The sequence below is a fragment of the Phodopus roborovskii genome, unplaced genomic scaffold (assembly GCF_943737965.1).
Source record: "Phodopus roborovskii unplaced genomic scaffold, PHOROB, whole genome shotgun sequence".
Taxonomy (NCBI): Eukaryota; Metazoa; Chordata; class Mammalia; order Rodentia; family Cricetidae; genus Phodopus; species Phodopus roborovskii.
This window is the reverse complement of record NW_026126407.1, coordinates 9,093,400-9,114,412: the sequence shown is the minus strand read 5'-3', so window position 1 is coordinate 9,114,412 and position 21,013 is coordinate 9,093,400. Positions and strand designations below refer to the sequence as shown.

Here is a 21,013-nt window from a genome sequence, read left to right as displayed (position 1 = left end):
AGGTGTGGTAATGGCAAACATGTATTATCCTAGCAGGAAGATCAAGAGGTGAAGGCCAGGGGCTGGACAGACCTGGTTTCTGTTCCCACATGGGAATCCAATGCCCTCTTCTGACCTCCAGGGGCACTGCACAAGTGTGCTGTATATACATACATGTAGGCAAAGCACCCATACAGATAAAATTAAATTCAATTTCATTCAATTCATGTGGGTCCATCACCATCTACAGTTAGTAGAAGGACATACTAGTGTTCTGCAGCACATTAGTGCAACTATACTGACACACACATTTTATAAAGAACTAGTAAAAGGGCTCAAGTGTTTCCAACATGAAGAACATTAAGGAAAGAGGAAGGATAATTAATTATCTTGATTGGAACATCACATATTGGTATAGCAGATCTTCATACCATATCCCAAAAATAGATTATAGAGGATCAATTTAAATTTTGAGGGTCAGCAAGATAATTCAGCAGGTAAAGAGCTTGCTGCACAAGCATAATAACCTGAGTTTTGTCCCTGAAACCCACATAAAGGTGGGAGCAAAATGGCTCCACAGAGTTGTCTTCTGACTATCACATACACTTCATGGAATACTATACATGCACCCATAGGTACACTTTATTTTTAAAAGACTTTCTTTCAATGGGGCTGGAAAGATGTCTTAGTGCTGGCTGCTCTCTGAGGATCCAGGATCCAGGTTCAGTTCCCAGCATCTACATGGTAGTTCACAACCATTTCACAACCATTTATAACTTCAGTTCCACCTGACACTTTTCTCCCACACTCTGTATGCCAATGGGAAAAAGACATACATGCTAACAGAATGGCCATACATATCAAATAAAATGAAAGGTTCTTTTTTCTTTCTTTTTTTTTTTTTTTAAGAAAAATGCATTTATTTCTAAAGAATTTTTAAATTTCTGTGAATGTATGTGTACCTATGAGTTTATATGCTCCTCTATCATTCAGGTACCCTCAGAGTGTCATACCCCCTGGAATCAGAGTCTTTAACCACTGAGTTATCTCTCCAGCTTATATATTTATTTATTTTTTAAAGAAAGCTATGTGCTATTGATATGTCTTAATTGTCTCTGTGCTATGCACTGGGTCAGCCTTTTCAGCACTCAGTAGGTGCCTATGGCAATGCTAGCTCCATGTGACCAACCCATCTGGTGGCCCTCCCTGTACGGAACAGCAGCATCCTGCCTAGGACACTTTGCCAACTTACAAAGTAAAGATGCAACCTCTTTACATTAGTTCTTTCTTGAGGTCCTTTCTCTGTTGGTCCCACCAGACTGAGTCACTCTATCCAGAAATCTGAGACTCCCTTTGTCTCTTTGTTGTTTACACATCCCACTTATCTGTTCAAAACAGCCCCCCCCCCCCCAATTCAGATTCTTCATTTTCTTCATTGTGGTTCCCTCTACTGTTTCCAACCCTTCAGCCCCTGGCATTTTTTCTGTGGTGTGGTTTCTGCTCTCCTCCTCAATATGTGTTAGCCCACACATGCTGCTGTTTCACACCTCCAGCTGGGTTTCCTTCTGTTCCAGCATGCCTGGGAAGTGCTGGTTCTCCAGGTTCCTCTGTGAAGCTCCCCCTCACCCATTGGAATGTCCCACTCCTCCTCCTGCAGTCTAATGCACCTGCTGCATCATGCTGTCCTTTCAGAGACTGTTTCCAACACATCACTGTGTAACAAGTTGTCTTTTCTATGTGTTACAGATATGCTCTCCAAGGAGCCTCCATGGTGTGACGGCTCCAACTGCTATGAGTGCACTGCCAAGTTTGGAGTCACAACTCGTAAACATCACTGGTAAGACCCTACCGTTGTTTGCAGAGGAGTAGGAGCTTCATATTTGTCCATAATGAACCATGAGCCCTACAGGCCTGAGCCTCTTCCAGGCAAAAGTTTACCAAACAGAATGAGGGGTTGATAGAACTGAGCAGGATCCACTGTGAAGGGAGAATAGGAAAGAAGGAGCACTCAGATTGTGGCTTTCCTGGGTGCTAAGGTTCTATCACTGCCTCACAGGGTGCTAGGGACTAGACAGCAGTTTTAGCAAGGTGGGGCAGCTGTGTTTATCTTCTCATTTGCTCTAGCTTAGCCACCACAGTTAGTATTTCATTAAGAACTAAATAGTGTAAGTGAATTGGTGTAATCTGCTTGGCTGTGGAAACAGTATGTTCTTGTGCTTCTCATACTTCTTTCTTTGCCTCCACAGTCGTCATTGCGGCCGTCTTCTTTGCCATAAATGCTCAACCAAGGAGATTCCTATTATAAAGTTTGACCTGAACAAGCCTGTGCGGGTTTGCAACATTTGCTTTGATGTACTGACTCTGGGCGGAGTCTCTTAGTGAGCCCCCAGGAGGGTCCAGGCCTGTGTCCCCCTGGCACCTCCCCAGCAGCTGCTCTACTCACCAGCCTGCCTCCTACCCAGAGCAAGAGCAGGCAGTTGTCTTCCTGCGGCAGAAGACTGGAATAATTACAGGCCATGGTGTGACCCCATTTCAGATGATTCTATATGACTGTCAGACTGTGGTCTAGTGCACTAGATGTCTCACTGGTTGGACCAGGCCAGTATAGCCTGTGTGACAATTGTGATAGGAATCAGCTAGCAGCACACAAGGACATTTGAAGACAATTTTCCCTTTTGGTAGTATAGCATCCATCTCAGAGAATTCACAAAGTCTTCCTGCCTGGGATGAATTAGAGGCAGAGCCTGACAAAGTAGAGCCACAGCTGCTACATGAGAGCTATTACTCCAGGGTGGTGGCTGCTCTAAGTGGCTATGACCTTTAATGCACAGTGTTTTCATGAAGATAATAGGAACCTCTTGCCCTCAAGTCTTTTCTTTCTTTTTAAAGCTAAGCTGTATTTTTTAGTGAGCTGTCCCTTTTGAAAAGGTGAAATCTTTCTAAACAGGGTTCAAAGATGAGAGCTGAAAAATTGTGGCCTTAAACAACCTAAAGCTTTACCAATGTTGATGCTGCTGGGGGTCAGTGCAGTGGCAGCTTGACACCTAGCAGCTGTCTCACTCTCTCGTCGTGCTGCGTCCTGTCTATGGAGTCCTCAGTCGCTGCCACTTGAGTGGTAGAAGAAATGCACTTTGACTGTGCTGCACTTTTTCTAAAGCTGCATCATTGGTGAATCCAATTCAAAAATACCTTCACATACCCTTCTATCAGTGGTTCTGATGGCCAGCTTGGACTGAACCTCAGCACACACTAATCATAAAGGGAAAACTGCCAAGAAGGAAGAAATTCATACTCCCTGACACGTCCTTCCTGCTAAAACCTTGCCTTGCATGCCAAGTGCTGTTGGTGCCCTGCCCCATCAGAGCCAGCAGCCAAAGGCCCTGGCCAAGCTAAAAGCAGCCTGCTGTATAAGACTGGCTGAAACATGGATGAAGCAAGGCTCTGAAGCACAGGGCTTGGGTTCCTGCTGCTGCCTGTACTAACCCTGGGATGCTGGGCCTCTTCCTTTTTAAAGTTGGGCCGGTGTTTTGGGTTTCTGGTTTGGAATTTTAATTTTTTAAATTTTATTTTATTGCACACTGAAAGAGAAACTTTTTTTTTTAAGGAAACAATGCTATGAGATGAACACTATCTAATTACATTCAAGAAATTAACAGTGTCAATCACACATATTGATTTTTTTTGAGACATTTGATAGCTTATATGATTTGCATTAATGGAGTATAGATGAATGAATAAAAGGGACTTCTTTTGGCATCACCTTCTTTCTTGGATAGTGGTATGTCCTCTGTGTGTAGAGTTAAACTTTTTACTGCCTAAATATGTATAAAATGTGCTGATAAACCAGTGTGCTACTTTCTAAGATACTTGTGTGATTTATATGTTAATATTAGCCTATATGCAGAGTTTGAAAGGAAGAGTTACTTAGAGGAGTGCCGCTGTCTCCAGCCTCTGACTTGTGTCATGGAAACATTTAGCTAGTCTTAGCCAACAACTATATGAATCATGTGGTCAGTTTCTAATTTTCATTGCCTAAAAGGGTCACACAGACCTAGAATTTAGTTGGTACCATGATTCTTTAATGAGGAAGGTTAATTACGGTTCTGCTATGAACCAAGGTGATCGGTACACATACACTTGTTTTTCACGTTCACAATGAAGAGGGGAAAATAGGGAATCAGGATAAAGCTGATCATTTTGTCCTTGCCCTACACTCAGTAACAATCTTGCCTATAACTGTACTTACAATCTGAAGATCATTCCTAAAAGTTGGTTTCGACCTTCTGTTCCTTCAGAGGTCAGCACAGTGACCAGCTATGGCTGCGAGAAGCTGTGTGCCTTCGCCATTGGTACCCATGCTGTAGGTATGTATGGCTCAGGCACCCTTCCACAGCCCAACCATGCTGTGTTCCCTGTGCTGCACTCCTGCTCTGCACTGCCCTGGCCTGTATCTCTCCTGTGCTCTGTCCATGCTGACCAGACTTCACCATGAAACTGCTTAGCTGTTCTTGTTCAGTTTTAATCAGTACCCTGAGAACTAGCAGCAAAACATTTTATTCACTCAAAAAGTTGCCAGCTGTGAATGAGCAGAGCAGGAAGAATAAACTTTACTGAAACATAATTTCTGTGTCAGTTAGCACTACTGTGCTTACCTAGTTTTTTAACTGCCTCTTACTGTACAGTGTATTATTAAGGGTTTTTTGTTTGTTTGTTTTAAAGACAGGTACAAAACATGTGCTTGAAACTAATTTGCTATGATCCTCTAACACAGCGATGTCCCACAAGCTTAAGTGCCTACACTGAGGACGCCTTTGTTTCCAGTTATCTTTTCACTGGTGTCTCACTCAGTGATGTGTTAGAACACAAGTTTTGGGCCTATTCCACCCCAATAACCAATTCAGTCAAGGCTGAATATTCACTGCTCAGTTCGGCTGCCATATTCTCTCCAAGCAGTGGGGTCCATGTGATGTTTCATCCTCTACCTCAGAGCCCTGAGTTGTTTCTGACTACCTGTCAGCTTCCCTTTCCTTGAATGGGTCTTTCAGAGAACTGGGTGTGTGTGTTCTCACTGCGCTTCCCAGTTCGTGCCTGGCCCCCATACTGAACTGTTCCAGCACTAGTCTTATTTGCAGAGAGGGGGTGGGGGTGCAAAGCCTCCATCTAGGATGATTTCCTTACCTGGAAAAAGGAACGTGGCTGAACTGCCCCATACTTAGGCCTGAGAGACAGCGACAGCATCATGTACAAGTAAAAAGTTTGCCTCCCTCACAGACACTGGCTTCCTTCAGGACCAGCCCCCTAGAGCCACCTGAAGCTCCCAGCTCCCCTGTGGGCCCAGCAGAGGAAGCAGCACAGCACAGGCCTTCGAGCTGTGTTCACTTTACAGAACTGACGGAATGAAAAACTGAGTGTGTGGCTGGTTCACTAAATATAGTAAATTCCCAGATATCATAGATGCCTTAAAGACTTTGTCTGGAGGACCACTGCCTATACAGTCCTCTTTGGTGTGGCATAAGTAATATATTAACTGTTATGACTAACAACATTGGTTTTCTATAGCAAGGGAGTCTGGGGACTACTGGACTTAATGACTTGCCTGTTTGGCAGCCATGTGGAGCTGGGTGTTCTGTGACATCCTTGTGGTACCAAGAACAAGGCAGCAGCTGGGCCTTTAAAACTGCAGGCACATGTTTGGATAGTTCATTTTGGCTTCCAAACCACTCTGGTGGTGCTCAGTGTGGGAGTGACAGCATCATCTGGGACCGTGGCGCTTAGCAGCATTGTTTCTTTGAAGTCTGTAATGGAATGTATTTTTCAAATACTGGTATTTTCATTTTCTGTAATAATCCTTATAATAAAAATAAGGTAAAATTGTGAATTTTAAGTGGAAGCGTTAATTATAGACATTTAAGGCTACTTCTAACACACAAGTACCAATGAACACTAAAAAACAAATTTTAATAAATTAAGCCAGGTGGTGGTAGTGGTACACCTTTTATCATAGAGCCAGGGGGATATCTGAGTTCGAGACCAGCCTGGTCTACAGAGCAAGTTCCAGGATAGCCAAGACTACATAGAGAAACCCTGTCTCAAATATAGGGGCTAGAGAGTTGGCTCAGTGGTTAAGCACAGTTGTTACAAAGGACCCAGGTTCCATTCTCAGCACCTACATGGAAGCTCTGGCACCAGACGTACATGATACACAGATGTACATGCAGGCAAAATACTCATGCATGTAAAGTATAAGAATAATACAATATTTAAAAATTGATAAGTGAACAAACCAATGTCTTGAGCAGCTAGCTACCCTTTACATTTCAAATTTTACATTTCCCGTGACACATGTTGACAGATGTCACAAGGTATTTTGTGTGGCATGAGCTGCTGCTGCATTCCCTGCCTCCCAAGTGGAGGCTCCAGTGGTGCATGTGAGTGCTGATAGTTTCAGCTGTCTGGCCCCATGGAAGTTGTCCAAAGAACTCTGGACTCCTTTATTCCATTATTTCAAAGCAACTATAAGGATTTACCAACTGCCCAAGATGAAGAAAAAGAGGGTAGAGGGCTAGCACTATGGGCTTCAGAGAATGTTAAGGGACCTGCAGATTAAAATCTGGTCCATAAAACTTCAAATCTAGTACAAAAAAGAAAAAAAAATATTCTAGTAAGCAAATTTTCAGGATGCTTACTCCGATTAATGTGTTTCTTTTTTCTAGCCCTCTTCATTTGCTTGCCCCCAATTCAGACTAGATGTGGTGATCTAGCTCGTTTTGTAGGGGCTTCTTAGGAACATGGATGAACCCATCCCCTTCAATCCCAGCATTTGGGAACCAGGCTCAGGACTGTCTAGAATTCAGAACAAGGTCCTTGGGCAGTTCCTGCCCTGGGAGTGCAAAATAAGTATTCATTGTCCATGAATGTATGACTCAGTTCCGCGTGTTTAGTGTGAGGCTGACAGGATCAGGGTTCAAGCCCACAAGGGTAGTTTTTTTTTTTTTTTTTTTTTTTTTTTTGGTGCAGCTCTGGGTGGCCGGAACTTGATATGTAGACCAAGCTAGTCTCAAACTCAAAAGATCTGCTTGACTCTGCCTCCCAAGTGCTAGGATTCAAGCCTACCATGCCCACAAGAGATGAGGAACGAAATGCTGGTGGAGAACTAAGTGTTAAAATCTACTCTCCGGGCCTATGGCTAATGGAAGGTACCTAGGCAGGGCCTGTGTAGACAGAACTGTTGAGAAGTAGACAGGAGACAAATGAAGTGAGGGAGAGAGATTCACCAAAAGGGTTTGTGTGTAGGGATTATATAGAGCAGGACACACAGGAAAGGAATAAAGTAAAGCCAGAAAGGCAATGCAGGGGACTCCTCTGCCACAGTGCTGTGTGATCCTCAAAGATACAGGAAGCCCCTGTACTAGCTGGTTTTATGTGTCAGCTTGACACAAGTTAGAATCATCATCAGAAGGAGCCTTAGTTGAGGAAATGCCTTGATGAAATACAGCTGTAAGGCATTGTCTCATTTAGTGATCAATGGGAGAGGTTTCAGCCCATGGTGGATGGTACCAGGTCCTGAGTTCTAGAAGAAGGTAGTCAGAGCAAACCAGGGGAAGCAAGCCTAGAGCACTTCCTCTCCATGGCCTCTGTATCAGCTCCTGCCTCCAGGACCTGCCCTGTTTTGAGTTCCTGTCCTGACTTCCTTCAGTGACAAACAGCAATGCTGAAAAGCCCAATAAACCCTGGTTATGGTGTTTTGTCACAGCAACAGAAACTCTAAGACACTCTGCATGGTTTAAGTGAGGACTACCCTAATCATCATGAAGAAAGATGACTTAACACAGCAGTGGGTGGAACAAGGCGACCAGAGGGAGGAGGGGTAAAGAGGAAAAGCTAGTAGATGAAAAGCTAAGATTGTAGACTGGCCAGGAGGCAAGAGTTCCACCACCAGCCAGGCTTTTCCCTGGAGCAGAGTGGGGATGGGATTGGTCATACGGTGTCCTGAACAAAACCAATTTGGGAAGGAAAGGATTTGTTTTATCTTACACTTTCCAGGTAACAAATTATGGAGCAATGGTGCTAGCTGGCTTGCTCAATTCTCTCTCTCTCTCTCTCTCTCTCTCTCTCTCTCTCTCTCTCTCTCTCTCTCTCTCTCTCTCTCTTCACTCTCTCCTCTCTCTCTCTCTCTCTCTCCAGGCTGTCCTAGAACAAACTGTAGAACAGACTGGCCTCAAAGTTAGCGATCCACCTGTCTCCCTTGGGATTAAAGGTATGTACCTTTAATGACTCCATGCTTGGATTTAGCTACCTTTCTTGTACAACCAGGCCCACCTACTCAGGGGTGACACAGCCCACAATAGGCTGGTGCCCCCCCACCTTACCCTATGCATGTGTCCCCAATTAGCAATTAAAGAAAATACCTAGTCCCCATTCACACACAAAGAGGGACATAAATGAATCTGGCATGCTGCTTCTTCATGTGTTTAATTTCTGAGTAGGAGGCAGAGGCAAGTGGAATCTCTGAGTTTGAGGCCAGCTTGGCCACACAGCAAGTTCCAGGGAAGGCAGAGTTTCCCAGAGAGATACAGTTTCTTTCTTTCTTTTTTTTTAAACAACAAATGAAAGAAAGAAAATGCCTAACAGACATGCCATAGGCTACTATGATCTGGGCAATTCTTCAGTTGCGACTCTCTTCCCAGGTGTGTGTCAAGTTGACAGCTGAAACTATTATCTGCTGACAGGGAGGATGAAGGCTTTAGCAATGTAGGATTTGTAGGGCTAAGGAGATGGCTCAGCTGGTAAAGTACCTACCACACAAGCAAAAGGACTGGAATTTGAATCCTTGTAAAAATCCAGGCATGATGACACACACCTGTAGCCTAGCACTGGAGAGCAAAGAGACAGGAGGATTCCTGGAGCTTGCTGGCCAGCTAGTCTTGTCAAATAAAAGTTACGGGTTCAGTGAGAGACTTTGTCTCTCATAAGGTGGAGAGAAATACAGGAAGACATCTAACATCACATATCACTGATTTATGCACACATACATCATGTATGCAAAAGAAAAAAAGCAATGTGGGGTTTGCAGTACCTCCAGAAAGAGCTCACAGACTTCATTATCAAGCCCTATGGATCAGAGATACTGCCTAACAGTGTACTGCCTGAAGTAGGAGAAAGAAAAGCCAAGCAGAAGAAGGTTCCTGGGGATGAACCACGAGACACAGGAGGAAGAGCTGCCAGTGGTGTCAGTACAGCAAATGACAGCTTTATGGGGACCTTGCAGGACATGGCCAACACAGTCAAGAGCAATGAAGATCAAGGGTCTAGGGATGTAGCTCAGTTGGTAAAGTGCTTGCCTAGCATCCATACACCTCTGGTTCAATCCCTAGTACTGCAAAAATTGGGCATGGTAGCACATACCTACATATTGAGTTCAAGGCTAGTCTGGATACATGAGATCCTGTCTCAAAAAAGACAAGTAATTTTTAAAAAAGTAGCAGGATCAAAAATAGGTAAGAATTAGCAAGGCATGGTGGCACAAGCCTTTAATCCCAACACTTGGGAGGCAGAGGCAGCTGAATCACTGTGAGTTCCATGCCAGTCTGGTCTACCAAGTAACTTCCAGGACAGCCAGAGCTACAGGAGACCTTCCTCAAATATGAAAATGAGAGCATCAACAACAAAGACAGGTAAGAACTGACCCCTGCAGAGAAGGCAGGGGAATTTGGCAGTCAGTGAATGAGGTTGAGAAACTTGGAGCAGAAGCCCCTTTCAAAAAGTGTGGCATTTATAGAAATTCAGGGAATGGAGGGACACCTTTTCATTAATGATATAAGGAAGTGAGCAGTTCAATACACATTAGGGCAGGGGGAATCTGGGTGTGCTCCATCTGTGTAAGTAGAAGCTTTCCTATCCCAGAATCAACCCATCCTAGTTTATTATCACATCTCACTGTACCAGCCCAGCTCTGGAGTCAGTAAATTCAAGTTTGCCTTGCAGGTTTGAGAAATGTCACAAAAGTCAGCGATTATGAGCTTAGTCAGTTACCTTGTGATTTAGAACAGTTACCTTGATTCTGCAAGATGCACAGCTTCTTGGGAATTGCCTGCATCTCTGCTCAGAGCCACAGTATTGTTCTGCTACTGCTCCAAGTACCAGCAGGACTGGTATGATGGGCAGAGCCCAAGCTCTGATTAGGGCAGCATGAGTCCATGGGAAGTCCCTTGCTGGAGCTCACAGACTCTTTCTCCAAGCAGTTCTACATTGATCACACTGTGTTCATTAATGTCTGCAGGCTCTGAAGGAAGATGACAGGGCACCAAGATTCCAAATAGTGTCAAAACAATCTGAACACATCAGGTAGGCTATAAGGTTCTTCTCTCAGCCAACAGAATTGTGACACACATTTGCAAAGTGAGCTGAGTCCTTGACCCTCCTATTTTCATGCCAGGAGCCTCCTAGAGCACCAATATTAAGGGCTTTCTGGAGACCTAGGGAAGGTTCTCCATGTGTCATCAACATAGAGGTCACCATCTTAGAGTGGGAAGGAACACTCAATGGCCAGAGGTGAGCAGCCTGTGTATTCTTCCAAGTTGGGGTTGTCCAAGTCCCCACGATTGGAATGTCTAGGGTTGTCCTGCTGGTCACTAGGGGGGCCAGTTGTTCTCACACACACACAGTGGGGCTCCTTGGCCCCTGGCTTATACAGCTTCCTGGGGACACCAATCCAGTCTCTGTTCACACCTCCACTAGGAAAGAGGGAAAGAGGATTTCTTAAAAGCATCAACTTACAAGCCCCTGGGACAAGAGGAAGAAACACTTGCAGGGTATTATGAAAAGGAGAAGCACTTCATTCCACTTCCTATCTCAACCTCGGCCATAAGCTCCCGACTTCTCTGGCTTTCCACACACAATGCTAATACTACTATCTCTAGAAGGAAGTAAGAGTCCATGTCCCTTTCACTGTTCCCTTGCCCCAACCCCTTTTCTTTCTCAAGCTGCAGTGGTGTCACTTCTCTGAGCTGGTGCTAGTGACTGAGAGGTCTCCCCGACCAGCCAGTAAGCAGTCCTAGCTGGGAATGAGTCACTCGTGCAGGCCTTGGTTACGTCTGTTCTGGAACAGCCTCATTTCTCCATCTGAAATGATCTGAGAACTGAGCTACAAACCTTCACAGCCACAGACTGAGCTGCTCTGCCATGCCTTCCCTGCCACAGCGGACTGTACTCAATACAACCATACAACTGGTTAAATCTTGGCCCCTTAAACTGCTTCTTTCAGGTGCTTTATCACAATACGTAAATGAAAATAACTCAGAAGACCTAGTATGCATAGTACATGTAAGCTCCCTCCATTAGCAGTCAGTTGTGGAGTTCCTAAATAATAAACACACAAATTAATAAAAGGATGACTTAGAAGCTGGATTCAGGAGAGGTAGCAGAGCAGAAGGGAAGCCTGCTTACCTCTTTTGGGAGCACCAGAGCCGGCTGCCTTTGGCAGAGCTCCACTCAGCATTACATGGAGGGAACTTCTGCTTATCTCTCTGTTGCTGTTCATTTGCCTCCATGCCTTTAGTTACCATGGCTTCTACCTGGGTTAGTTCTGAAGTGGGCAGTCCATCCTCTCCATAGAACCTTCCAACCAATCTCCCTGAGATAAGAAGCAAAAAGGTCAGTCAGAGTAGCAGAAAGGGTAAGCCAAATAAATCATTTTCTTTCCAAGTTCCTTCTGGGCATGGTGTTTCATAACATCAGCAGAAACCCTAAAACAGAAGTTGACACCAAATTTACAGGGTACTGCTGTGACAGACAAGACCAACTGTTTTTTTTTTTTTTTTTTTTTTTTTTGTTGGGGTGTGTGTGTGTGTGTGTGTGTGTGTGTGTGTGTGTGTGTGTGTGTGTGTGTGTTTTGTTTTGCGAGGACTGTAGAAGGGCTCTGGAACTTTGGGCTAGAAAAGCCACTGAGTGCTCAAAGCTTGGTGAGATGTTCTGTAGGAGCTTGGAAGACAAGAGTGTGAGAGAAATGCAGATGATGGAGGCCTGGCTTGTGAAGTTCAGAGGGAGCGTGAGAGCCATAGAAAGACTCTCTCAGGACCATTTGCTACTTTGCATTTAGAACCTGTGGTTCTGCTAGCTGCCAATATGGGGGGGGGGGAAACTTTTTTTTTTTTTTTGGTTTTTCAAGACAGGGTTTCTCTGTATTGTTTTGGAGCCATGCCTGGAACTCACTCTGTAGACCAGGCTGGCCTCAAACTCAGAAATTCACCTGCCTCTGCCTCCAAGCCTGGCTATGAAATGATCAAATTTTTATCACCTCCATATAACACCAATTCCCTGAAGACAGAATCATGTGTATGACATTTATCAATGCTCTGTAGTGCTTGAGGAACACTAAGTATTTAGTAAATTTTGGGTGAATATACTTACTGTTTATTATCTCACATTTTTCTGAGTCCATGTCAAATTATTTTGTCTTACAGAACTATTTAGACAGCTCAGAGCCCATGTTTTCTCCTCCACCACTTTCTTCTGACTCAGTCTTTAGTAGACATTAATTCTTTTCCCACAGGGGAGCGCATGAATGCAGTCCCCCACTACCACAAATTATGCAGTCAAGTTTCCTGTATTTGGGGAAATTGCAGGGGTCAGCACATCCAGAGTGCAATGGATGAGCCTCGCTCTGGGAAAACCACCTTCCTGATCATGGTATTTCCTCTGCAGGTAAGCATGTGAACATTACTTTTTAAAATGGTTTTCAGAACTTTTTAATATTGAAGCTATGAAAGCAACTACCAAGTGGTTGCAGCCTACAGGCAGCAGAAAAAGGGTTCCATTCTCCTTGAGTGCCACAGCTTGCTGTATCCAAGTCCTGAGGTGCAAAATGTCTTAAAAGGCATCACCATATTGGATAGAGGAAGCCCAGAAAACACTTCAGGGAGGCTTGAGCAAGTAGGAGGTAGTGTGGTTCCCTGTCCCAACTGTGTGGGTCCAACCTCTATAGCCAGTCTCCAAGAACTGAGCTGAATTTAGGTTTCAATGGAAAGCCCTGGACTTCGTTCATACTCTCGAGTCCACCAACTTTCCTGTGGTGGCTTTACATCAGAAATGGCCTCTATAGGCTCAGGCATTTGAGCACTTGGTTCTGAGTTGGTGGTGCTATTTGGAGAGGTGGTGCAGACTTGCTGAAGAACGACGACACCGAGGGCAGAGAGATTTGAGTATTTATATCCTGGCTGTCCTTCCAGTTCACACCCTCTGACTGCTTTGTGATTATACTTAAAGATGTGATCCCTTAAAAAAAAAAAAAAAGTAATCTTTCAGCTTCCTGATTAACCACCTGCTGCCATACCTCCCCCAACATTATGCATTATGGACTTTCTTTCTGGAACCAGTAAGCCCAAATAAAGTTGCCTGGGTCTTGGTAATTTGTCAAAGCAACAGAAACTAGTACATCCCTTGGGCCACCTGACAAGAGCAGTGGCTCTCTCCTGACCCTCTCATGCAGATATGCACTTCCCTTCAAAATCTTGCCATTTCTAACTCTGAAATATATTCTGATTCTGTCCACTCCTGTTGATTTCCACTGCTGCCACCTTTTCCAAAATGAAGACTAAGACAACAGACTTCCAACTGGTGCCTGCTGCAGCTCAGACTTTCCTACAGTACTTCCTTCACAAAGCATCTGGACACTTCTGCCCCAGTGCTCTCAGATCAGAACTGGGGCTCCAGAGAGGGTGAGTGTTCTGCGACTAAGGTATATACCTAGTAACCTTTATTTTGAGACAGGGCCTAGCTGAGGCTTTTGAGTCTCCTGGCTCAGTTTTGCAAGTTTTAGAATCATAGACCTAATTTGGGTGCTCTTTTCATATTTTAATTTTTATTTTATGTGTATGAATGTTTTGATTGACTATGTCTGTGTACCACATGCATTTGGTGCCCATGGAGATCAGAAGGGGTGTCAGATTCCCTGGAACTACAGTTAACAGATGGCTGTAAGCCACCATGTAGTACTGGGAACTGAATCTGGTCCTCTGAAAGAGCAGCCAGGGCTTTAACCACTGAGACATATATCTCTGCAGCCCCTGAGTACTCTTTTTCTTTCAACATGAATTATAAATCACTTCTATGCCTGACTAAAACCCTCTAGTAGCTACTCAAAGCACAGAGTAAAATAAAACTCCTTACCTAGGTCTGCAGGTTCCACCAGCCATTTGGCTGTCTACTTGGCCTCTTAAGTCACTTGCTCCTTCATCCCTGTGGGCTCCAGCACACATATTCCTTGAGTGCATAACCAGGTCTTGCTGACATCCACCTCAGACACCACTCCTTCCTCGGCCTGCTACACTCTCCCAAATCTCAGTATGGCTACCCTTCCTTCTGCTAGGTTCGTGCACTGTCATCAACTCTAAGAAGCCTCCCTTGGCCATCAATTCCAAAGGTAACTTATACCCCTAAGCATGCATCCCATGGTTTTATTCAAAGCCCTGTGTAGAAATGTCTGCTTAGTTAGAAGGTGTCCTGTGAGGCCCAGTACTCAAAACAACTTCATAAACAACATCTGTTTTAAACATCTGCCACATGAACAGATGAAGGATCAGGACCTTAATGCCAGATCAGAAGTCTTTAGGTTGGCTTACCACCAAACTTTTGGGTACAGAGGGCTTTGTATGGCATAGGGTGAGCCTATCTTGTTGAGGTTTAGACATGATAGCTAAAGAGAGAATAGCATGAGCAGAGGCAGAGTTTTAGATGCTCTATTATGAGAACAGGTTTACCAGCTGGGTCTCTAAATGTGTATCCAGTGAATAACAAATCTACCTCATTTTCCCTTGAGATCCAGTAACTACAATAGCTTCTTAACTGTGTTTACGCCAATATGCACCTTAGAAATCTGCCTTTATCCTCTGATGTCCCTCAAAGTGTTATGCCCCCAAGCCAAATCTTTGGCAGGCATTGCACTGAACATACTCCTGTGTTGTGGAATATTTGTATACTGTGTGAAGATGTATTGCTGTTATTGGTATAATCAAGAACCAAATGGCCAGTAGCTATGTAGGAAGAGGTTAGGCAGGACTTCTGGGGACAGAGAGGGCTCTGGGAAGAAGGGCAGAGATGCCAGGAAACAGGAGGTGCAAGATGAAAGAGAAGTAACACTGCTTGATAGAATGTAGATTAATATAAATGGGCTGATTTAAGTTATAAGAGCTAGTTAGGAACAAGTATAAGCTATAGGCTGAGTTTTCGTAATTAACAATAAGTCTCCATGTCATTATTTGTGAGCTGGTGACCCAAAGGAAAGTCTTACTACATTCCTGGTCACTGTGAGGACCACAATTGTAACACTAGTTACAGTTGTTCAAGTGCTTCCCAACTAACCAAAGTTCTCCCATAGGCTTTCCACCCATACCCCCTCATCACATTCACATTCCACACTGTTCCTATATACACTCCTTCCCAAGCTACCCCCAAATCACTCCATGGCGTTTGGTGTGGCATCCTTTGTTCACTCACAGGATTCCATTCTTCGTCTCTGCTTTCTTTCCTTTCAGAAGAAATAGTCTTGACAACAGAAATATCTTATAATAAAATTGATCCTAAACATCCAAAGTAAAAACAAAACAAAAAATTCACCCAGGCTTAGTGGCTCACACCTTAAATCCCAGGAGGATTAAGACTTCAGTGCCAGCATCAACTATGCGACAAGTTTGAGGCCAGCTTGTTTAAATAAAAAAAAAAAAACAAGAAAAACAAAAACCTCACCATAAAACCCCAGGGAGGCCTCAGGAACAACTATAACTCATCTGAGCATAAGTGAAGCTGAATATGATCATTTCTGATAATGGATGAAAATAGAAACAAAGTCTAACTAACCCCTGCCAGTCACAAGCAGCCAACTAGCTTAGGACTCTGTGACCAGGAACTTTCCAACAAGTTAGCAGAAAACCAAAAACAAACAAACAAACAAATAAGTAACAGAATTTTAAAAGCTGGGACTGCTTGCATAGCATGCAGGACTTCATTGGGTCAGCAACATTTCAACTGTCACTTGGCAACATCATGAAGAACAAGAAGAAACAAGTGCACTGAATAAGAGGACAAATATGGTTGTGACCTTGGGAACTATCTAGGGCCGACTAAGGGGAACAAAGAAGGGTATGCCGAATGTGGGGTTAGGAATGGATGAAGATGAGGAGGGTCGGGGAGTGGAATGGAAAGCCACTCACTTCAGATCTTATAAAATCAGAGCTGGAACAACTGGATGTTGAGTAGAGGAGTTAAGAAAAATACCATGGTTCTCAGAATAAGAAGCCCAAGCAGTAATGAAAGCAAGCCTTTAGAGGCATTATGGTCAGGAAATTCTAACCTAGACCTGCTCCAATGGTAAAGGGACACTGGTATCCACCAGAAGTCAGTCATGCCCACGTGGGGCCCCATGAGCAGTGGGGCTGCCCACAGATGACAGGACTGGCCTTAGCCATCCTAGCTCTCAGGGCTTTGGAAAGACTGTAGTGATGAGTGTCTGTCAGCTGCCTGCTCACTCAAGAGTTGCATTCCCTTATGTATTACCAGTAAGCAACAAGTGCAAGAGGACACACTGATTGCATTAATACATGAGATGGAGGCAGCAGGATCAGGAATTCAAGGCTGGCCTGATTTGCATAGTGAGTTTGAGACCAGCCAGGATACATGAAACCCTGAATGAATTAATAAATTAATGCATGATTAGCTTATCTTCCATCTCAGAAACACTTTGCTCAGGATGTCTGCTTCATCAGAGAACAATTGAAACGAAGTGTCAGAACCACACACAAGTGGCTTCACGCCTTCCTAACTGTACTGGAGCCATAGGGAGGCTGCCTCTGGATCTGGCTGTTATGTTCAACACAGATGACACCAAAGTACAGGCGTGGCAATGACCTCCCAAGATTACCTACAACTTCATCTTCTTCTGGACATAACTCCTGCACTAATAGCAAGAACATAACATAAAAAATCTGGGGCTGGTTTCAAATTTTGACCTTGAGCCCAATTCCTAAAAAGTCCAGGTCCCCTGAAGAATACAGCAAGATAACCAACTGAAATCTACAGCAATGGTCAAGGACTACGTACCGACAAATACGTAGTTTTTCTCGTAAAATGAGAGCCAATTGTGAAGTATCAGTATCTCAGCTGAGGACAAGCCAGTTACATCATCCACAAGGCCAACTTCAGAATAGTCTCCAGTCACAAATGCTCTGGATGCATCCCGGCCTTCAGGAAAGAAGTTGCCAAAGATTCGGTTATAAATCACAATATTATACCAAGTAAAACTTCTGCTCTCCTTTCTTTGTTGTTTTTTCAAGAGAAGGTTTCTCTGTGTAGCCCTGGCTGTCCAGGAACACACTCTGTAGACCAGGTGGCATCAAACTCATAGAGATCCATCCTGCCTCTGCCTCTCAAGTGCTACCACTTGCCAGGTGTGCTATCACTACCAGGCATACTTTTGCTTTCTGAAAAAACATGTCCCAACAAACCCTAGTCCTCACTCCCAGGGACCTCCTGGACCAGGGACATGAATGTTTGGCAACTGTCATCCACTTGCTTTTTTATTTGTTTTTGAGACAGGTCTTACTATGATTTGGTTTGATATGGAGCTTGTTATGAAGACCAGGCTGGCCTGATCTCACAGACATCAACCCACCTTCCAAATTCTGTCCCATCAGCTTTTATTTAATTTCAACAATTATTGAAGTGATAAAATTCAAATGATAACTTCTGGCTTCCATGACACTCCACTCCTGGTCTCCCAGCATCTCACAGTCTCCTTAGCCCTAGGGACCAATTATTATCTGCACCTTCTCACTTGACCAATGTCACTTAGCTGTCTCACAGACATCACAAGTTCAAAAAGCCTATCTTCGGTTACTGATCATCAGCCTCAGGAAATGGTCATTTGTCTAATGTTCCTTATCAACCAATTGCCCAATCTATAAATGCAAACTTAAGGCCTCTTTTAACCCTCCCATCTAATTAGTTCCAGAGTCTTTATTTTCTTCCTAAATAGTTCCTGTATTCATCCACCTGTCTCTTCCTGCTACCAAAGAATCCCAGACTGCTATCATCACTCAGATGAACTACCACAAGGAGCTCCAGTGGGACCTCATTTCATCCTACCAATCTATTCTCCAGGTAACACTCAGACTAGTATTTAATTTTCTTATTATAAAATTTTATTTTTTGTGTGTCTTTGTATATGTCATATGTGTTTGCATGTCTGTGTATGTGCATAAACACAGGAGGGGGCCAAAGGAGGGCATTGGTTCCCTGAAGCTCAAGTGGCCGGCAGTTGTGAGCCACCCAACATTGGTGCTAAGATCTGAATTCAGGTGCTCTGGAAGAGCATCAAGCACTCTTAACCGATGAGTCAGTCTCCAGCACTAGATTATTTTTATTGGTTTTGTTCTTTTGAGTCAGGGTCATACTATGGGGCTTTGGCTGGCCTGTAACTTGCTACTTAGACCAGGATGACCTAGAACTCAGACACTGGCCTACTTGTCTGAGTATTGGGATTAAAGGAGTGTGCCATCATGCCCAGCTCCCTAGACTGATGTTTAAATTTTTGTTTTTTCAGGACACAGTTTCTCTGTATACTTACTCCTGGCTGTCCTGGAACTTGCTCTGTAGACCAGAGTGGCCTTGAACTCAGAGATCTGTCTGTCTCTACCACCTAGTGTTAGAATTAAAGTCACATGCTACCTTGACTAGCTGTAACCAAACAAAAAAATTATCATGTCCCGTGGGCAGTGGTGCCACATACCTTTAATCCCAGCACTTGGAAGGCAGGAGGATCTCTGTGAATTCAAGGCTACCCTGGTCTATAAAGCAAGTTTCAGGATATTCAGGATTACACAGAAAAACCTTATCTTGGAGCCCCATCCCCCACTGTCCCCAAAAATGTATTGGCTATATTGCTGATTCACTATAGATGAACCTTCAAATTTCTAAGCTGAGAAGATAGACTAAAAGGACATGTGAGAGGTATGTGACTCTACTTATAGAAGGGACAAATCAATAATAACAGAATGTACACAGGAATTGCCAGGCTGTGGGGAGGTAGAGAATGGAGAGGGGCTGGGCAAAATGTTCTGAAATTCCATGATAATGATTGCCTATATAAAAACACTAATAAACTTTAAGTAAGTTTGCTGTGAATTGTACCTCAATAAAAATGAATACTGACTGCATAAATGAACACATCTACTTCTCTAATAGACTGTGTGTGCAGTCAGAGATATCTTGGACTCCTCCCCACCTGGCCAAGATAGGATCCATGGCAGTAGTCAATAAGTGTATGTCAAATATTGTATACACAGAACTCAACAGATACTAGCAGATATTTCATAAGGATCATCCCAGAAGTGGAAGTGTTTATGCCAACCCTTGTGCATACATCCATGACAGCATCAGACGTTGGTGGGACAGAGTTCTAAAGTGAACTCAACTGGCAAGAAAAAAAAAGCCTTGGTTCTAGTCCAGTTTTGTTTATAACTCTCTATCCTTGTGTAGATCCCTCCCTCTTCTGGACTCACTAAAGTTTGGAGAGAAAGAATGATTTGTATTTAAATGCAGCTTCCTAATTCTCCTAAATGACCAGTGGACAGCTTGAAATTTTTGTCAACCTAGTAACCAGTCCTAGGCTTGCCCTGAATTTTTCTTCTCCCAACAAAGTGAGGGGTAGTGTCCTTGGCTAGAGAAGCAACATCTTTAAAATTACTAGTGTGGGAGCTGGAGAGTTGGCTCTGTGATTAATAGCAGCAGCAGCTCCCCCAGAGGACCCAGGTTGTCCATCACAACCCTCCACACTTCCAGTTCCAGGGGATTTGAAAGCCTTTTCTGGCCTCCCTGGGCACCAGGCACACAGGTGGTTCAGAGATGTACAAGCAGGTAAAACATACATAAAATAAAATTTAAAGACAAATTTAAAAATTACTAGGCTGGGAGTTTTACCCATATGTTGAAAGGACTTTAGTCAAATTACATTTTTCTAGTCACCTCCATTGTTAAAGGAGGGAGGACAGCAGAATAAAGTTAATTTGATGAATGTTCTAGGGAGGACTAACATACCCAATTTTATTCTAAGAATTGTTTCGTCTTGTTTTTGAGCCAGCCTGGCCTCAAATTCCTGGCTGAATGGATCTTCCTAGCTCAAGGAATCTTCCTGTCTCAGTCACTCCAATAGTAGGACCACAAAACACCACCACTTCTAGCTTATTGTAGGCATTAAAAAAAAAATACTGTAAGAGTTAGTTGCTTTCCTGTACTCTAACTTCATCCCCCCCCCCTTTTTAAATAATCTTTTGCATCTACTAGAACCAAAAACGACTCAAATACTCCTTGTTATTTTAGGAGAAACGGGGTGGAAGAAGCAAAGGCTATTCGGATCACTCTAACTGAAAGCACGGTAGCTATATAGACCAGATAGACTTCTGAATGTAACCAGTAACTAAGGAGACACATCTTTCTCCAAATCTGCCACACACAGCGGCAGACAGAAAGCGTGCGGGTACATAAACTAACGTAGCTGCGCCGGAGCCGCGAGCCAGAACCGTGCAGTCGCGCGTGTCCTTCCCGCCACAGCAGTCTTGAGGAATGTGGGGTGCCAGGGCACGGATGAATGAACTAATGGACAGGCGCCTGCCGCTCGGATGGCTGCGGTCCCGCGCAGGAAGAAAAGGTGTGAGCCTCGCTGATACCTGCGAAGCCGCTATAGTGCGCCCCAGGCTCGTAGTGCCTCCGGCCAGAGGACACGTCGTAGACGCGGCCGAGCAACGCCAAGTACAGACCCGGGTCCCCCGGGCCGCCGCGATAGCGGGCTAGCTCCTCGGGTACGAAGAGGCGGAGGCCAGAGCGGGGACCCCACCAGTCCATCAACCACACGGCCATGACCGCCGCCGCCGCCGCAACCAGGCTCAGCACCACGCCAAGTCGGCATAGCCTCGGCATCTATCTACACAGCAGCACACAAGCCGCACTTCCTATGTTGCCACTTCTTTAGCCACAACTAAGATGGCGG

At 44.3% G+C, this 21,013-nt stretch overlaps 2 protein-coding genes and 1 non-coding gene across 3 annotated transcripts in view; 1 reads left to right on the top strand and 2 right to left on the bottom strand.

Moving 5' to 3' along the window:
- Ankfy1 (ankyrin repeat and FYVE domain containing 1) overlaps positions 1 to 5,863 on the top strand; it is a 56,761-nt gene extending 50,898 nt beyond the window's left edge. The window contains exons 24-25 of the mRNA XM_051180066.1: positions 1,726 to 1,816; positions 2,226 to 5,863. Of these exons, the coding sequence (XP_051036023.1) occupies positions 1,726 to 1,816; positions 2,226 to 2,358 (224 nt within the window). The 3' untranslated portion in view covers positions 2,359 to 5,863. The remainder of the gene's footprint in view (positions 1 to 1,725; positions 1,817 to 2,225) is intronic.
- On the bottom strand, positions 4,518 to 21,010 carry LOC127218955 (neuferricin). Its single transcript, XM_051180067.1, has 5 exons — positions 20,694 to 21,010; positions 17,071 to 17,211; positions 11,425 to 11,611; positions 10,033 to 10,712; positions 4,518 to 5,774 (listed from the first exon to the last, which is right to left on the bottom strand). The coding sequence occupies exons 1-4, from the start codon at positions 20,941 to 20,943 to the stop codon at positions 10,499 to 10,501; spliced, it is 792 nt and encodes a 263-aa protein (XP_051036024.1). The 5' UTR covers positions 20,944 to 21,010; the 3' UTR covers positions 4,518 to 5,774; positions 10,033 to 10,498.
- Positions 12,527 to 12,689, bottom strand: LOC127219891 (U1 spliceosomal RNA). Its single transcript, XR_007834321.1, has one exon. It is a non-coding gene; the product is annotated as a U1 spliceosomal RNA (small nuclear RNA).
- Positions 21,011 to 21,013: the final 3 nt, after the last annotated feature.